We start from the raw sequence: 18,955 nt of genomic DNA, 5'->3' as shown, positions 1-18,955 counted from the left end.
CGTGTGGTGGGAACCCTGCAGGTGGGGGCCAGGTGTCTGCCTGCCCCTGCAGGCACACGATAAGGCGGCTGAGCACTACAGCCCTGTTAATGGTTAGTGGTGGACAGGCGACCTGGAGATAAGAGATTATAGTATTTTTATAATACAACAAGATGATGGTAAAACCACAGTGCAGTAAAACACAGTGAGAACAGGGTAAAAGCACTGTCCAGTGCAGTAAATCACAATGAGATCGGGGTAAAAGCACAGTCTAGTGCAGTAAATCACAGTGAGATCAGGGTAAAAGCACAGCACAGCGCAGTAAAGCGCAGGGAGATTGTGGTAAAGTTACAGTACAGTGCAGTAATGTCCAGTTAGATCAACAAAGGGGATTATAAAACTGTGTTTACCAGTTGTGTGACACAAAACATGATTATTATCTGTCTTATTCAAATGAGTTTTGATACTATTCAGGTCATAGTCTCCTCTGTCCAGCTATGTGTGAGTAATACAATGTTTATTATTATTAACTGTTACCAATCATACTCTTCTATGAAAAGCCCTGTAGTCGTGATGCAGAATGAACCAGACAAAATCAACTAGGATTGTGGGAGTGTGGAACAATCCCAGCCGTGTGGTTGTCACAGTCGATGCCCTGGTTTCACTCAGGACGCTGGGGGACTGAGTGGCCTTGTAACCTTCCTCGTTTTCCTGCTCTCGATGTTTTCTTGTTTTCCTGCTCTCGATGGGCGCGCGTCCAGCAGAGGAAACCGTGTGTGTGTGTCTGAGCTGGGGGCCCCTCACCTGGGCACACACACGCTCTTTCCCACAGGGGCTGGGGCGAGGCGCGGGCAGGTATAAAGACTGCCCTGCCCCAGGGCACACCAGAGGAGACGCCGCGTCTCAGCTATGGTCGTGTTGTGGATCGTCAGCTGTCTGGCCCTGGTGGGCTCAGCCCTGGGTGAGAGTGGGGTCCTGCAGCACCAGCCGCAGTAAAACTCGAGCTGCAGTTCGGTCATTGTTATTGCATTGCTATGACTATGACTATGTTCAGTTCAGTTTATTTGCCATGTGCACACATCCAACGAAATGCTTATTTCGGGCTGTGTGAGGCAGTGCTCCTGCTGTCTGGGTGTGACGGTCTGTTCTTGGGGTGTCTGAACCCTTTCCCCTCCAGGCTGCGGGGTGCCCAGCATCAGGCCAGTGGTGAGTGGCTACAACAAGATTGTGAACGGCGAGAACGCCGTGCCCGGTTCCTGGCCCTGGCAGGTCTCTCTGCAGGTGAGCCACAGACGCGCCCCCTCCTGTTTCTGTCACTCTGTCAGCCTGTCTCCCTCTATGTTTCCCTCTCTCTGCTTGTCTCTCTGTCTGCCTGCCTGTCTGTCTGTCTATCCAACCAGTATCAATAACAGTGGCAGGAACAGCAGGCCAAGGCCAGGCTGCATCATCTGCAGCTCTGTGTGTCTGTGCCTGCGAATCCACCCAGAGGGATCTGGTTCTGGACCCTGAGCAGCTGCAGGGCGTTTCCCTGCCTGGAGGAGAGAGTGCAGGTGCAGAGCAGGCCAGCAGGGGGGCACAGGGGCACAGCGCCCCCTGTCTCTCAGCGGTGGGGTGTCTCTGTGTTTTGCAGCAGTTCTCTGGGTTCCACTTCTGCGGAGGCTCCCTCATCAGCCAGTACTGGGTGGTCACGGCCGCCCACTGCCGCGTCAGGTACGATCCTTACCCCTGCACACTCCTCCGCAGCTCCCAGCCCCCTGAGCCCCCTGAGCCCCCGCAGCCCCAGTCCTGGTCCTGGAGGGTCTGGTGTGTCCCCGGGGTTTCAGTCCAGCTGGGCTCCTAACGATCTCAATCAGCTCGTTAGAGGCTTATTTGTACTTATTTGATTGCATATCGCGCTGATTCTGGTCGAAAGGCTTCATGATGGGACCAGCGCCAGTGCCCATGTTTACTACCCAGCTCTTGGCTAGTTGAATGTTCCTTGGAAAAGGAATTTCCCAGGACTTTCTGCTGATCAGCTGATCACTTTCAGCAACTAGTGAGCAGGAAGGGCCACTTTCACGTCACAATTCGAGCAAAACTCTCGCTCTCGTCCGTGACGAGACCAGCGGTTTCTCGTCTGCCAGCGACAACATGGCCACCATGAAGTACTTTCACAAAGTTCATGATTTTGCAATTATCTCAGAATTTTTTCCATTTTTGCACTACTGTCTGAGAAATCGGGCGTGCAGTTCCCCCTTCAATGACGTGACAGTTTGTGCAGGAAATCCTGCCTGGAGAGTGGCAGGGGATGTTGAAATTGATGACATCAGACAAGCTATAGCAAACCCGGCTTCTCCTGCCTGTATCGCCACAGCCCCAGCCAGCACCGCGTCGTCCTGGGGGAGTACGACCGCTCCTCCAGCACCGAGCAGATCCAGGTCAAGAACATCGCCAAGGTAACGCCCCCCTCTTCCCCAGAACGACATCGTGTGTCCATGCGCCCCTACATTGAACGAGCTCCCCACAGTGTGCGGCGTCACGGTGCCGGAACCTCCTGCTCGTCCGCCGCCGCTGTAAGGAGCTCTGCTCTGGTGCTCCAGGCGAAAGGCGCTATACGGCGTGTGAGCAGTGACCGCAGGAGTGGCGTGACGGCACGTGTTTGCGTTTTGTTCAGGCGATCACTCACCCCTACTACAGCGCCAACACCTTCAACAATGACATCACCCTGCTGAAGCTCTCCTCGCCCGCCCAGATCACTGCCCGCGTCTCGCCCGTCTGCCTGGCCAGCGCTGGCATGAGCGTCCCGTCTGGAGCGCCGGTGGTCACCACGGGCTGGGGCCGCACAGCCAGCAGCTGTGAGCATCGCCGTCTGCGTGTCTCCTCTGTCTCTCAACTTCTTCATCATCATCTGCCTCTGTCTGACTGTCTTCAGCTCTTCACTGTCTCTCTGCATATCTCCTCTGTCTCTCTGCATATCTCCCGTCTCTCTGCCTGTCTGTATATCTCCTCTATCTCTCTCTCTCCATTACTCTGAATAACTCTTTCACTGTCTGTCCATCTACTTTCTGTCTCTCATTTCACGTCTCTCTCTGTTTTTCTGCAGCTTCTCCCCCTCGTCTCCAGCAGGTGGCGCTGCCCCTCCTGACCCCGGCGGCCTGCAGGCAGTACTGGGGAAACAAGATTTCTGACGTCATGATCTGCGCAGGGGCCTCAGGCGTCTCGTCCTGCCAGGTGAACAATATGACGTCACTGACTTGACATCAGCCCCCGCCCCCCGTAGCCTGATTAGATCAGGAGCTCAGCAGCACCTGGCCTACAACATCCTGGGATGGGAGACCTCTGAGGGAAAACAGGTGGCTGCTGTAAGTGGTGTTAGGGGACCAGTAGGAGGCACTCCTCCCCCTGGTGCAGAAGTTTCAGACCAATATCCCACTGGGAGGACCAGGGACTGAAGCAGCTGTCTTTCAGATGAGGCGTCAAACATCTGGCATCAGCTCCTGACCCCTGGATAATTAAAAATCCCAGGGCTGGTTGTAAGAGAAGGACAGTCTGGGCTGTACAGTCGGCCCTCTGTATAGCTTAATCCACCTGGTGCTGCAGTTTCTCTCTCCTCCCCCCGATGTGGTGCAGAGTGACCCCTGTGTGTCTCCCATGTGGGGCCGCAGGTGCAGAATGACCCCTGTGCGTCTCCCAGGTGGGGCCGCTGGTGCAGAATGACCTCTATGTGTCTCCCAGGTGGGGCCGCTGGTGCAGAATGACCGCTGTGTGTCTCCCAGGAGGGGCTGCTGGTGCAGAGCAGCCGCTGAGCATTTCTGAGGCAGGGCTGGATTTCATTGCAGTGGGATCCCACCAAACGCCACACCTGTTTCGGAATGGGGTCACAACCTGTGGAATTCCCTGCTGGAGTAACACTCCTTCCTCCTTGTCTCTGTCCGTGTGAGCAGGGCGACTCTGGCGGCCCCCTGGTGTACGAGAGGAGCGGCACCTGGTACCTCATCGGCATCGTGTCCTGGGGCACCCAGAACTGCAACGTGCGGGCGCCCGCCGTCTACGCGCGCGTGTCCGCGCTGCGGCAGTGGATCGACCAGACCGTGGCTTACAACTAGGACCGCACGGAGCGTGGTGGTTATTGCGACGTCTAAATAAAAAAACATGTAATAGGTTTATTCCCTGCTGAAAAAAGAAGAACGAAAACACAACGTTTCGGCCGTGGAGCCTTCTTTTTTCAGCAGGGAATAAACCTATTACTTGTTCCTTTGCAGCCTACGCATGCTGACGCAGCTCCTCACCTGAACTAAATAAAAAAACATGACCACTTTAAACGAGTTTCTTTTTATTCGAATAGTCGGCGAGCAGAACGGGTCCGCCAGTGTGGAGTACCAGAAAACGACGAGTGTATTTATTACGATTCTCACGAGGGGGCATGGGCAAGTACAAAGAAACGTCTCTGTTTTTATATAAACGGGTCACAAACTTTCCATCATTCGGTGACTGTTCTTGAACAGAGTTAGGCAAGATAAAACTGTCTGGAGAGGAGTGGGGGTTTGTAGAGGGGGTGGCACTGGCGTGATCCCGACTGGCCGAGTTTAAAGGTCACCGTGGCTCAAGTCAGCAATGTAAAGATAAGAAACGCTGCGGAAGCATCTGATTTGATTCATTATAACTGAATAAATGAGTTTATGGGTCTTCAGAAATGGATCTCCTGACACCCTGTAGCCAGAGACCACAGTCGGCTGCCTCTTGGTTCGTGACAGTGGCTCCAGATCAAACCCTCCATTGACTTAATAACTGTTAGATTCATTTGAACAGTTAGTTCCCAGCTCTTAAACACGTCGGAGCTTTAACCGTCGTATTTTGTTAAATGGAAAAAAAATCTCAAACTCGTGAAAAGAAACAAAATGCAAATATTCAATTAAAGCAATTTCTTGGGTCAATTAAGACTTCTGTACATTCAACCAATCCGAGCCACGGAAACGCCAGAACGACAGCCAAGCAGCCAATACGAGATGCCAACGTCACTCAAAGGAACTGCCTCCTTATTTCCTCCCAATAGGGAAGAAATATGAGCCTCGGGCCCCGCCCATTGGCAAGGTGCCTCCAAGCAGATAATTGGCTCAGGGGAATCAATGTTCTACGCGATTGGTTAGAAACAGGGAGGCGGGGTGGAGAGGGATGAGTTGCTACGTGGTTAGTGGCAGAAATCGAGAACGAGATATTTGTTTTTGACTCAGCTGTCAGAGGTTCAATTTAAGTGGAAAACAGTTTTGTAATTAACCACAGATGAAACTTTAAGAACTATATATATTTTTTTTATTTTGGGAAGGAAGGGTGTGTTAAAAGATTGCTTTTCTCTTGTGGTCAGGTTGCGTTAACAGTTTTATTTTATTGTTATTTTCTCGTTGTGTTTGAGGGGTGGGAGCGTTGTTAGATTATTACATTATTATCGGATGCTTTTTGACTGAACACATATCCAAGTAGCAAAAATCACAGGTTACTGGGCTAAACTACACGCCCCTTCTGCTCAATATGCGTCACACTGAGCAATACTTTTATTATGATTTGTAGATCTGTGTTGCGTTTCATAACCCACAGCTCAGTAATCTTGGTTGTTTTAATGTTGCTTTCTTCCCTACCAGTAAAACGTTTTCCATTCAGGAAAAAAGCTTACTTCGCATCCGCAAAGAAACTAAAAGCAGCAAGCTTTTAGATTTGAAGCTAAAAGTAGGTACAGCGCCGACGAGCGCTGTTTCTATTTCATGTTTCACCCGTTTTCTGTTTCATGATGATCAAGACTTGCGAAAATGCAGTAGTTGCGGTATAAGGAGGTAAAAAAAAAACTATCGCTAAAAAGTACCGGATTCTCTGCAGCGTGAGGAAGGGTCAGGTTTTCTTTAGCTTTATGTTGGTTTTGCTCCACCTGTTGTTTTTTTAACGTTTTATCAAAGGTGTACCTCACCGTATTTTCACTTCAAACAACGTTAACCCTTTCACGATTTCCAGTGGGGTTACTTGTTTTTACCCAGTAAGGGAGACATTCCCACCGCCGTGCAGGCAGTCAACAGTCAGCTGATCCTGACTGAAAGACGAATCAGGGAGACTGGAGCTGTGTTGGTACCAGTCATTTATTTCAAGCCAGATCCCTCATAAAAACAAAGAAGAGACTGAGTCAAGAATCCACTTTCCAAAATAAGCAAAAGTTGTCGTCTTGAGAAACAACCGCCGAGGGCTCAGCCTGGAGAGAAAACACCCGGATCTGGTGAAGTTATCGCAAACGTGCTCGACCAGAGCCACAGGATGACGAACCTTTTTTTTCCCTCTAGTGCGAGATGTGTTTTTATGAAACGACAAAAGCAGGCAAACTCTTTTTGTAGTTTATTTCTTTTCCACAAGATTCATTTTTTTAATAGAAATCCCACGTGCTTTTTTTCAGGTGGAAAGACAGGCGGGAAATCCGGACCTCCTGACCAGTATCGCTTCTGAGCACCGTACGCACCGCGGCGCTGGCTGTGGCTGCAGGCTGGCTCGTCTTGCTGGGTTTTGTTCTAACCAGCGAGCCGAGGCGGGGGAGCGGGGGGTGACATCCAGCTGGGCCGTTTGCCCCCTGTCCTGTTTTCCAGCCTGTGTGGCGCAAGCCTCCGGGTGGTGTGGCCCGGATCAGAGCAGCTGGGTTTGACTGGGCACCGCGGTGTTGTCCTGTGGCCCAGGGAAGTGTTTTTTTGGGCTTTAGCTGCTAGTGTGCCAAGCGAGCTTCGGGAGGGCTGGATGACTTGGAGACCCCGAGCTCGGTGCTGGGTGGGCGAGGCCAGCAGGGTCCTGTCTGGCCCGGTGTGTCTCAGTTTATTTCAGCAGTGGAGGGATGTTGTTTTCTGGGTGAAATTGAAGAGGAATTCCAAGCCTACAACCGATGTACGGTTTCAGTGTTCAGCCAAAGGTTTCGCATCAGAATTTCGGTTGTTCAGAAACCACACATGCATAGAGAGGAAATTTGATTTGGCCCTGATGCCGTCTGAAAAGTGTCTGGATGTCTGTACTGGACCAGGTCTCCATCTGCGGGGGTCGAAGTGTTTTTCTTCTTCTGTTTTTTTTTTTGCACAGCACAGGTGTTTTTGGGGTCCCCCTGGTCCCCCAAAACTGCTCTGCCCTCCTGGCTGTGACTGCCCTTGGTTATAGCTTAGAACTCAAAACCATGTGGTTTGGTTTGACAGAGAAGTGCAGCCCTGTCTCTGAGGTGATGCAAGCCAGCCTCCTCCACAATCACACTCACTCACTGGCCTGTGCACACACACTCATACTGGTGCATACGTTCTCACAATCAGGCACACACACTCATACTGGTGCATATGTTCTCACAGTCAGGCACACACACTCATACTGGTGCGTAAGTTCTCACAATCAGGCACACACACTCATACTGGTGCGTAAGTTCTCACAATCAGGCACACACACTCATACTGGTGCGTACGTTCTCACAATCAGGCACACACACTCATACTGGTGCGTACGTTCTCACAATCAGGCACACACACTCATACTGGTGGATACGTTCTCACAATCAAGCACACTCACGGCCACATGCAGTCGCACTCTTACACTCCACACAGGGGGAAGACAACCTTCATTAACAGCCTTGACAATCTCCGATTTAAAAGATGCCCCTTGCTCTGTAACAAAAGTCGTATCCGGTTGTGGGGAGGTCTGTGTCAGCAGCTCTCTCCTGACTCGTCCCCACACTGACGCACACACCACACCGCACTGCAGTGCCACCCTGGCTGAAACAGGAAGCAGGAAATGATGCCTGGGAGGTTGGACCGTCGAGGCCTCAGCAAGATTCTTTCTTCCTGTCCCCTATAAGGAGGAACGTCCCAGGCTGCTTTGGAGCCTCTCTGGATGAATGTGGATCCCGCAGCCTCTGTGGTTGTCATGGCACCCGAGCTCGAACCTGGACCGGCATCACAGCTGCCCTTGCGGATCAGGAAGGTGGGCAGAGTGACCACTTGTCCGACTCCATCACTGCAGCTCTCAGCTTGACCTGGAGTCTGGAGTTTGCTGGCCTGTGCAATCCTGCACATGTGGGAAAGACAGGAATTCCACAGGAATTAGGATCTGGGAGGCTATAATCTCAGCTGGAGATGCTGCCAGGCTTGGGTCGGTCCCGAGTTGAACTCGGGTCGGGCTCGGGTTGGGCTAGGGTCGGGCTCAGTTTGCTTGCGTTGGGCCCGGTTCAGGCACGGGTCACGCTCAGGTTTGGCCTGGGTTGGGCTCGGTTCGGTTCGTGCTCAGGTCGGGCCTCCTCCAGAACACTTATTTCCAAGCTCTGGGTCATGAACCTGTCCCTGCAGCTCTGAAGAGCGCGGGCGGAAGGTCCCCACTCTCGCGGAAGAGCGCTCTGGGTTTCATTGTCAGACTGCGATCGGGCTGAGGTTCTCGTTGAGAGCCCGGCTCGGTCCTGCTCGGCACTGGAGCTGATCGCGGGTCGTCCTGATGAGATTACTCAGCCTGTCCCTCTCACCGCTGCTCTGAGGACTGTGGCCCATCGGGCCAGGAAGAAGCCCGTTTCAGGACATGGACACCTCAGGGGCCTCCGCTGCCTGAAGTAAAGAGATGGTTCTGAAAACAGTCGGGGTTCGAGCCTACGAGGAGACGCTGGAACAAGCACGGACCCCACGAGCCGGCTGGGCTGAACGGCTCCTCTCGTTCGAACCCGTGAGCCTTTCCTTCTGCTGTGCTGTACTGCTGTCAGGAGTGCCGTGAGTCTCGTGTGTGTTCATCACCTCCAAAACCCTGCACAGCCCCCAAATTACCCTCCCACCCCCTCGATCTTCCAGCCGCACGTGCGGTGCCTCTGGGGTGTGTGTGTGCACGTGCACGTGGAGGTGTGTGTACGTGCCACTGTGCATGTGTGTGAGGCAGCGAGGGAGGGAGTGTCTGTGTTTCTGAGGCATGAGGTGGGGGGGTCACCTCTTCAACCTTCTTTTTGGGGTTTGTGATGCTACTGCTTATCAGGTGTGAAACTGCTGTGTTCTTGACAACTGCACACATGCCTGACACCCCCCACACCCCCACAGTGGTTTCCTTCCAGCTGCAGCTTGTAAACACCTTCATCACAACCTCATCACGAGCCAAACATTAACACTGCACTGAGAGAGAGAGGGGTTAATACAGACACACTGACTGGACACTCCAGTACATTAACACTGCACTGAGAGAGAGGGGTTAATACAGACACACTGACTGGACACTCCGGTACATTAACACTGCACTGAGAGAGAGGGGTTAATACAGACACACTGACTGGACACTCCAGTACATTAACACTGCACTGAGAGAGAGAGGGGTTAATACAGACACACTGACTGGACACTCCAGTACATTAACACTGCACTGAGAGAGAGAGGGGTTAATACAGACACACTGACTGGACACTCCAGTACATTAACACTGCACTGAGAGAGAGAGAAGGGTTAATACAGACACACTGACTGGACACTCCAGTACATTAACACTGCACTGAGAGAGAGAGAAGGGTTAATATGGTAGAGTGCTGATCCACTGCTCTTGACTGGGCACTAACAGGGCTTTGCTAGTGATGATCTGCATGTAAATTAACATTAAGGTGGTTCTGTTTCAAGAAACTGTCGATGTGTCTGCGCAGCGAGCTTTGCAGCCTGAAGAAGTGTTAACCATTTAACCAGCAAACAAACTGTAAACACGGTCCTGTGTTACTTTGGGCCCAAGCATACCGTCACAGCTATTTAAAACACAAGGTAAAAACAGCTGCCTTCCTACAGCGATGTGAAGTGATGGAAACGCCAAAAAAAGTGTTTTTCTCTCTAAGCCAGTTAACATCTTATCAAAGCATCTAATCTTTAACACTCTACAAGTGTTAGGACCAGTTGTGTTTGTGTTCAGTAAATCTATCTGAGTGTGTGTACAGAGAGTGAAAAAGACTGAAATTAATTCCCGATATGTGCACCAGCTCCCTGACCCACACACTCCTCCACTGAAGCCCCAGCAGGAGACACGCAGAGGCGATTCACTTAGCTGAGAGCAACTAATTCGATAATAATAATTAATACAGATTCCTAACACTTATATAGCACTTTTCTGGACACTCCGCTCAAAGCGCTTTACATGTAATGGGGATCCCCTCCACTGGTTCTTCCCTGTCGGATATAGAGACCAGGAGAAGAGCTTGGCAACGTTGTGCTGGAGGGAATGGCGAAAATCAAACACAGCCTCTAAACTGAAGCAAGTTAATCATGCACAGCAGTGCGATCCGCTCCAGGTTTTACCATGCTGTCAGTCAGATTCCCAGCTGTCTGATCCGCTCCAGGTTTTACAATGAGCTGCCGTGTTCTCTTCTACAACAGAGGCCTTGTTGCACAGACCCACAGACCTGTTATGTAAAAGATATTGTAATATGAATTACAGTTGTTTTATTCTGCCTCATCAGTAGTTTGCAGTGTATAATATGAGCACGGACAGTCATAACAGAAACAGTGGTTACTTATTGAGTGGTTTTGTTGACAGCAGGTTTGCCTGCCCTTATAAGATATTTGCAGTATCTGACATGACTTAATTCATTAGAAGACCTGTAAGCCACTTATTGCCAGGAAGAATGAGCAACTCTGGTCTTCTTCTGAACTCCATGAGCTGTAGTGCGTATGTGTGAGGTTTGTGGTGCGTGTGTGTGACATTTGTTGCGTGTGTGGTGCTTGTTGAGTTTGTGCGGTGCTTGTTGAGTGTGTACCGTGCTTGTTGAGTGTATGATATTTGTTGTGTGTGTGCACTGTGTTGAAGAGATTGCTCTGAGACTGACAGAAGTCTTTCACATCGGAACTCGGGGGCCTCATTGTCTGCAGCCCCATTAGGCCACAGGCAGTCCAGCAGGGTCTCTTTCAAATCCAACGAGCCAATTAAGACCTGCGGAGGAGGGATAAGCTGCTCCAACTGAGCCTCAGTTAGCCTCACAAGTGTTAGGGTTGAGCATCCTTTCCCCTAGAGGGCGCTCCACATTCCCGACTGCTAGCTTGATTGCGGTATTATTTCCAGGTGTTAAGGATCAGTGTTGATCTATAAGCAAACAGCTCCAAGTCCGACCCCTTGAAACTAAAGCCAGGCGGGGAAGAGGAGCCAGCTTCCCAAATCCCAGCTGGACAGTTCTGTTTTGTGTGTGTGTTTAGTGAGCTGCTCGCCCTCAGGGGAAGGGCGCTGAGGGAGCAGGAGGCGTCGGGCTCTGGAAAGCGCTCAGCTCCTTGTGTCCAGGAGGAGTCACTCCTAACCTCGGATTCTTGCCCCATGATTAATGGGACAAATCCTGCAGAATGCAAGAAGGAATAGCCCGAGCTAGACTTTGCCATGCTCCGGGCAACAAAATAAAGGAAGCCATATCTGCAGGGAAATCTCACCGGGAGACACAGAGCCAAGAACCCGTTCGGCCTGCTGCTGCATGTGAGCGTCTGGAGTCCTGTCTGTGGGGAATCGCAGTGCTGGGAATAGAATATTTCCCTCTTTGGCCGACGGTCCCTGAAGCTCTGGCCACTGGGCAGCCTTCGCCTGAGGTGAGCCCTGGTGCTTCTAAGAAAGCTCTTGCTCTATTGCTCTGCCTCCTGTTTGCCAATGAGTGGAGGAAGCTTTTTTTTTCACTTCTTCTTTTTTTTTTCTGTGTGAACAGGAACTGGCTGCGGAGGAGCCAGTGCAGTGCAGTCGCTGTGTTGTCACGGGCGCAGCGTGAGGGCTGGAGGCAAGGGCCAGAGGGGCTGAACTCAGGGGCACTGACCACGGCGCTGGAGCTGGGGGCCACACCTTCCCAGAAACCCGCAGGTGAGGGGACCACTGCCTGGATTTCTATATCGTCATATAGACTTCTATTTTTGTTCCTTATGGCAAAGAGTGAGTAACACACATCTGTGCATCACGGGTTCTAAAATGAATTTATTTTTGCATGCATTTCAACTGTACATACGAAGACAACTTTTTTGCATTAATTGGCTTGTCTAAATTTTTTTCTGAATTGCCTTAATCTCTTTCCTCCTATTCTCTCCCTTTTTGTCACATTTCGTGCATCGCCCGAAGTAAGACGTTCATATGTGCACACATTTTATCAAAGCCTTCTACTGTCATAGGTGCACAAAACAACTCGTAATCTGTGTTGGCAAGTATCCTGGGGAGCACCAACTGGCTATTGTATTACCCTGTGAATCTCTGAATCACTAGTGAAACAGAAGTGTGGCTTAGATTGGGGCATTGGTTTTTAGTGCACTTTGACACCGTAAGGGTGTGGATTCATTTCTCATGAGCTTGTTGGTTAATTAGGGACGAAGCTTTCGTGCTGCTGGTGCTCAGATGCGGACTCAGACAGAAACTAGCACGGTCTGGTCCTCGGACGTCAGGGCTGGAGCCGCAGAAACGAGAATTGCAACAGCAGCCGAAAGCTGAGAGAGGTCAGATGTCTTGAAACAGCGCGATGGGGGCTCATGTCGGGGTGCACAGGGGGGGCAGGGGAGGTGAGACAGGAGGGTCTCTCACGGCCCACGGCTCCCCCAGGCCTCGAGCTCATTGTTGTCCACTTCCTGGACAGCAGCTCCGCAGTGAAAGTTAGGACATGGGACATGGGTGAACCCCTGCTTGACCGGCCAGTCAAGGGTTCGAGAGGGGGAGAGCAGAGCTATTGCCCAGGGAGTCTGAGCTGGCGGGGCTGTAACACACATTCCCAGACTTTTTCTGTGTCTGAAAGCCCAGGGCCCCGCCCTTTCAAGACCTGTGGCTCACTGCCGAAGAGCTAGGCTTAGTGTCCTCTCTCTGAGAAGAAGGGGCTGAGAGATTCAAGGGGTTCAGCCTGTCGTGTTGAGCTGACAGCTGGACACCTGGTGCACATGGCTTGGCTGTGTGTCAGAGCAGCTGGCCAGCTGTGGCCAGCTGAGGTACAGCATCACCGAAAGTGGGACAGATCAGTAGCAGTTAGTAAAAGCAGCACCGGTAGCGGTATCAGAGTAAGTATCGGTAGTAGTAGCATTAGTATTATCAGGAGCTGTATCAGTAGCGGTGACAGTGGTATAAGTAGTGGTAGTAGTATCGATAATCAAGCAGCAATATCAGTGGCAGTAATAGCAATAGTAGCAGCTGTAGTATCAGTAGTAGTGGCAGTAACAGCTGTAGTATCAGTAGTATCAGTATCAGCTGTAGTATCAGTAGTAATAATAATAATAATTGCTTACACTTATATAGCGCTTACACTTATATAGCGCTTTTCTGGACACTCCACTCAAAGCGCTTTACAGGTCATGGGGATCCCCTCCACCACCAATGTGCAGCCCCACCTGGATGATGCGACAGCAGCCACACATCAGCTCTCAGTGGGGAGGAGAGCAGAGTGATGAAGCCAATTCATAGATGGGGATTATTAGGAGGCCATGATTGGTAAGGGCCAATGGGAAATTTGGCCAGAACACCAGGGTTATACCCCAACTTGGATTTTTTTTTTTTTTTTTTTAATGACCACAGAGAGTCAGGACCTTGGTTTTACATCTCATCCGAAGGACGGCGCCTGTTTACAGTATAGTGTCCCCGTCACTATACTGGGGCATTAGGACCCACATGGACCGCAGGGTGAGTGCCCCCTGCTGGCCCCACTAACACCTCTTCCAGCGGCAACCTTAGTTTTTCCCAGGAGGTCTCCCATCCAGGTACTGACCAGGCTCACACCTGCTTAGCTTCAGTGGGTTGCCAGTTGTGAGTTGCAGGGTGATATGGCTGCTGGCTAGTAGTGACAGTAGTATCAATTCCTCTGACCTCCCTCTGAGTGCACACTGTGTTTTAAAGATTTAGGCTGCAGGTTTACCGCAGTGCACAATACAAGAGCCTTAGAGCAGTAAGAGGAATACAGCTGCGAGGAGCAGGGCTGTGCCTGTAAGCTCTGCTGCGCAGGGTGAGGGGCGATGAAGGAGAAACTGCGGGAGACCTCAGTGACTACCAGCCCTGAGGACAAAACAGTCTTCAGGCTCAAATTATACACAATCACGCTGCCCAGGGAGTTTCAGTTCCCTTTTCTCTCTGATTTCATTTCACTTGCTGCTGTTTTTTAACTTTGTGATTTAGAAACTTAGTTGGTTAAAATTAACAAAAACTGGTTCTGTGTCAAGTGTTAATCTTGCCTGGACTCCACACTGAGCACTCTGGCAGCACCCCGCAGAGCTACGACAAAGACAGCAGAGCCCCCTACTGCCCACCCAGCGAAATCAGGAATTGTCCAGGAACAATTATACCATCCGCCCACTCGTCCTCTAACCACTTTATCCAGTACAGAGTCACAGGGGAGCTGGAGCCTCTCCCAGCAAGCAACAGGCGCAAGGCAGGATACGCTCTGGACAGGACGCCAGTCCATCACAGGACACACACAGACACACACCCTGGACAGGACGCCAGTCCATCACAGGACACACACACTCACACACCCTGGACAGGACGCCAGTCCATCACAGGACACACACAGACACACACCCTGGACAGGACGCCAGTCCATCACAGGACACACACAGACACTCACACCCTGGACAGGACACCAGTCCATCACAGGACACACACAGACACACACCCTGGACAAGACGCCAGTCCATCACAGGACACACACAGACACACACCCTGGACAGGACGCCAGTCCATCACAGGACACACACAGACACACAGACACAGGACACACAGTCCTGTGATGGACTGGACGCCAGTCCATCACAGGACACACACACTCACACACCCTGGACAGGACGCCAGTCCATCACAGGACACACACACTCATACACCCTGGACAAGACGCCAGTCCATCACAGGACACACACAGACACACACCCTGGACAGGACGCCAGTCCATCACAGGACACACACACTCATACACCCTGGACAGGACGCCAGTACATCACAGGACACACACACTCACACACCCTGGACAGGACGCCAGTCCATCACAGGACACACACACTCACACACCCTGGACAGGACGCCAGTCCATCACAGGACACACACAGACACACACCCTGGACAAGACGCCAGTCCATCACAGGACACACACACTCACACACCCTGGACAGGACGCCAGTCCATCACAGGACACACACAGACACACACCCTGGACAAGACGCCAGTCCATCACAGGACACACACAGACACACTCACTCACACCAAACGTAAGGAGAGCATACGAACATCACGCAGACAGCTCTCCAGGAGTTGAACCCAGGGCCCCAGTGCTGTGAGGCAGCAGTGCCGCCCCCTGTGTGCAGGAGGAATGTGAGTTTGTTCGTTACAGTTACTGCAGAGGCACACTGTTCTACTCCTCACTGTTCCTTCTTGAGGCGCAGTCTCGGTCTGACTGGTGATTACATCAGTTTTGCTACTTTTACCAAGAATCAGCTCCCCAGCCAACACTGCAGAAGGCTCACATCACTTTTATTTTGTTTTATTTTGAGAGAGAGAGAGAGACTAACCCCTCCTTTCAGATATTCTGAATCGGCTGCGGAGCTCGTCGATGAAGACGAGGGCGGCGGATATTTTCCGTATTTTCACCGTCCGGAGTCCGATTCCAGTCCGGCACAAGGCTGGGGGGAGGGGGTTGCAGTTCGAGCTGTGCAGTCGTGTCGGGTCAGTAGCTTGTCTGCACAGAGCATGAGAGCTGCTGTCCAGGGTTTTGAGCTGGTTTGTGCTGCTGCCCTGTTGTTGCAGGATCATCTGGAGGACTCTGAGCAGTTGAAAATGAACTACACCACTGTCACTCCCACTCCACAATATTATGATTATGATTATGAGCAAGGCCATGCCACAACCATGCACTCCATGACCATAGCCACCATCATGATGTACTGCCTGGCCTTCGTGCTGGGCACCATCGGCAACGGCCTGGTCATCTGGATCACCGGCTTCAAGATGAAGAAGACGGTCAACACCATCTGGTTCCTCAACCTGGCCGTGGCCGACTTCCTGTTCACCGTCTTCCTGCCCTTCACCATCGCGTACACCGCCATGGGCTTCCACTGGCCCTTCGGCCGCGACATGTGCCGGCTCAACAACTTCGTCATCGTCCTCAACATGTTCGCCAGCATCTTCCTCCTCACCACCATCAGCCTGGACCGCTGCCTGTCCGTGATGGCCGCCGTGTGGGCGGTCAACCGGCGCACCCCCCGCCGCGCGGAGGTGGCCTGCCTGCTGGTGTGGGTCCTGGCCTGCTGCTGCAGCATCCCCTTCGCGGCCTACCGAGACATCGTAGATCAGGGCTCCAATGGCACAAAATGTGCCTATAGCCCATCCCATGGAAGGGAGGCCTACGACAAGCTGGTTCTCTTCCGTTTCTTCATGGGCTTCCTGTTTCCTTTCATCATCATCGTCTGCTCCTATGTGGCCATCGGCTACCGCTTCCACACCATCCAGAGGAAGAAGTCCCTCAAGCCCTTCCGGGTCATCCTGGCCGTCATCCTGACCTTTTTCTTATGCTGGGTGCCCTTCCACATCTTCCAGCTCCTGGAATTGAAGCTCCAAGAGGAAAAGTCTTGGCAGAGTCCCCTGGGCTATGTGGTGTTGCATGGAGTGACCATCTCCGCCAGCCTGGCCTTCCTCAACAGCTGCATGAACCCCATCCTGTACGTGTGCATGTGCCAGGACTTCCGGGAGAAGTTCCGCAGGTCCTTCCTGCTGGTGCTAGAGAGCGCCTTCCTGGAGGAGCACCTGCTGAGCTCCACCCGCCGGTCCACGGCGCACGCTGACTCGCTCATGCAGGTGCACCAGAAGAACACCCTGGTCACCGACTTCCCCGACGAGGACAACGGCGCCCACGAGCCGCTGTAGAGGAGCGCAGCGATCCCCGTACCCCAAGATCTCCTCGCCCCTTTCCCACGAGGGCAGTACGGGCCCGGCGGAGAGTGTGGGGCAAAGGGCATCACGGAGGGGCAGACAGCGGAAGAGCTTCCCAGCTTCTGAGTGGAGAAGGAGAACTGGACGACAGGGCTGAAGCACGGCTCCCTTTAGACCAGCAGGGGGCGCTAAACTCCCCACCTTTGCTCCTGTCTCATTGTCTTGAGATCATTTATGTTGCACGTTACTGTTAAGCAAAGCTTTGCGTGTTGAAAACTCGTTGTAGCAGGTGAAGATTGTGTTTTCTGTGAACCCTGTATATGACGAATGAATTCTGTGAGTTCTGAAAGCACCAGGCTCTGGTGCCAGCAGGGAATTTGCAGGCACAGTTCTGAGTTCATCTTTCTCAACTCTCGTTGGACAGTTTACTGTGTCATTTGATTTTCAATTCTCTCGTCATTTCCTGTAGTGTTCATTTGTGAAAATATTAAAATATCCCTCTCCTGGTTCAGGGGGATCCTGGCCTGGTGATGGGGACAGCCATTTTTTGTTTAATTAGCAAATGCAATCAGGCTTCGTTCTGTCTTTTATAACGTTTGTAATGCGTATAAGGTGGCCAATTCATGTCACACAGCTGTGTACAGTTAGGTACAGATGTGCAATTAAGCTTATTGACAGTTCAATTAAGGATATTAAGATGGAAGTTCATTCAGCACGGTACGGATAACAGCAAACAGACAAAAGGGTATTCTAGAGCTGATAATATTTCTGATCTTTTTGTTATCAAATCAGATTATAGCATCTGACATACTGTTTTTAATTATACAATATTCAGTAAAAGTCTGGAATGTGTTACCCTATATAATGTACATTTTCACTCTGTACACCCTAGACACTGTGCTGTCCATATGTGTGAATGGCCATGAGGGAGAAGGCTGACTCATCTGGTTAAATAAAGCTTTATACTCATGAAATTTATTGTGACTATTATCATGTTTAAATTCATGCTGTAGGAACCTGGATCCACACTTACCCAGTCAGCCTTACTTAGCGGAAATCCAGGTGCTGGCTTATAGTCTTGGGGTGAAATGTTTTTGTGCCAGACAGACCCCCCTGCCCCCCCCCAAAGTGACTTAAAACCTGAAGCTGGAAGAGATGGAGGGACATTTTGTTGCCAGATCTCTGGTGCTGGACTGGTTCTGGTCTGGGCTGTGGACCTGGACCCGCAGAGCTCTGGTTCTGGTCTGGGCTGTAGAACTGGACCCACAGAGCTCTGGTTCTGGTCTGGGCTGTAGAACTGGACTCACAAATTGTTCTGGTCTGGGCTGTGGACTGGGAAAAGCCATGTTGTAGGAGCCGATTCCCTGTTTTTTTCCAGAGAAACAGCTGGATGAGATCCTGGGCTCAGTCAACTACCACCTCCTGTCATCTGCAAGCTGTGAGCTGCGGTTCTGCCCACTGCTCTGGGCCTGTCCTGCGCTCCTTGCTGTTAGCAGTGCTGGGAGCCAGGCCTGCTGTGCAGCTGGACTAGAGAGCAGAGCCTTTCAGTCTGAGAGCACACTTGAGCAAGGGCGTCCCCTGCGAGCTGAGGGACAGGCACCTCCTCGAGACCAGTTTTACTCCGGGCAGGCGAGGTGGGCTGGGAGCTGAAGGACAGGCCCCGCCGCTCTGTCTGAGCGCAAGGCCTGGGTATCGAGGAGACATCTCGCCCGCGACCCGTCTGTGATGGGGAAGCTGATCGGTTTCGGCTTGCCCGAAACGGCAGGAGAGTTCACCACTGAGGGCAGGGAGGGAGTTTTTTCTGCCTGACAGGAACTCTGCTGTAAAGGCAGGAACAGATCGGAGGAGGTGTCGCGGTGTGAAATCTTATCTCCTAGATCGATCTAGCCCAGCGCGCTCTGTTAATCAGAAAGAGGCAGAGCGAGGGGGGCTGAGGCAGGAGTTCTGGGGGGATTTGCAATCTTCATCACATCCTGCTGTAGCCCACCGCCCCACAGGAAATGAATGGTTTCTGCTTCTTGCTAATTGAAGATCTGGTTTGGTGTGTTTCTCCTGCTCTGTACCTGTGTCTGTGTCTGTCTGTGGGTGCTTTGTGTGTCTCTGTGTGTGTGAATGTACGAGTGTGTATGTGCGTACATGTCTGCAGGTATGTGTGTGGATG

The 18,955-nt window shown here is 51.7% G+C and overlaps 2 protein-coding genes across 3 annotated transcripts; both read left to right on the top strand.

The window, feature by feature from the left end:
* The first annotated feature begins 879 nt into the window (after nt 1–879).
* LOC148814945 (chymotrypsin-like protease CTRL-1) lies at nt 880–4,267 on the top strand. The gene is made up of 7 exons (XM_088905279.1): nt 880–940; nt 1,157–1,260; nt 1,610–1,689; nt 2,333–2,414; nt 2,633–2,813; nt 3,062–3,189; nt 3,903–4,267. Exons 1-7 carry the CDS (start codon nt 889–891, stop codon nt 4,062–4,064), a joined length of 789 nt encoding a protein of 262 aa, XP_088761405.1. The 5' UTR covers nt 880–888; the 3' UTR covers nt 4,065–4,267.
* A 7,385-nt stretch (nt 4,268–11,652) lies between these two features.
* LOC148814944 (chemerin-like receptor 1) lies at nt 11,653–17,765 on the top strand. Of its 2 annotated transcripts, none has more exons than XM_088905274.1 (2): nt 11,653–11,781; nt 15,673–17,765. In XM_088905274.1, exon 2 carries the CDS (start codon nt 15,703–15,705, stop codon nt 16,786–16,788), a length of 1,086 nt encoding a protein of 361 aa, XP_088761400.1. In that variant the 5' UTR covers nt 11,653–11,781; nt 15,673–15,702; the 3' UTR covers nt 16,789–17,765. The 2 variants fall into 2 exon arrangements, with proteins under 2 accessions (XP_088761400.1, XP_088761401.1); XM_088905275.1 differs by lacking the exon at nt 11,653–11,781 and adding an exon at nt 11,825–11,850.
* The last annotated feature ends 1,190 nt before the right edge of the window (nt 17,766–18,955 follow it).

This window comes from Atractosteus spatula, chromosome 25, assembly GCF_055471065.1.
Source record: "Atractosteus spatula isolate fAtrSpa1 chromosome 25, fAtrSpa1.hap1, whole genome shotgun sequence".
NCBI lineage: Eukaryota > Metazoa > Chordata > Actinopteri > Semionotiformes > Lepisosteidae > Atractosteus > Atractosteus spatula.
Note: the sequence above shows the minus strand (reverse complement) of the source record. Positions and strands in the feature narration are given on the sequence as shown.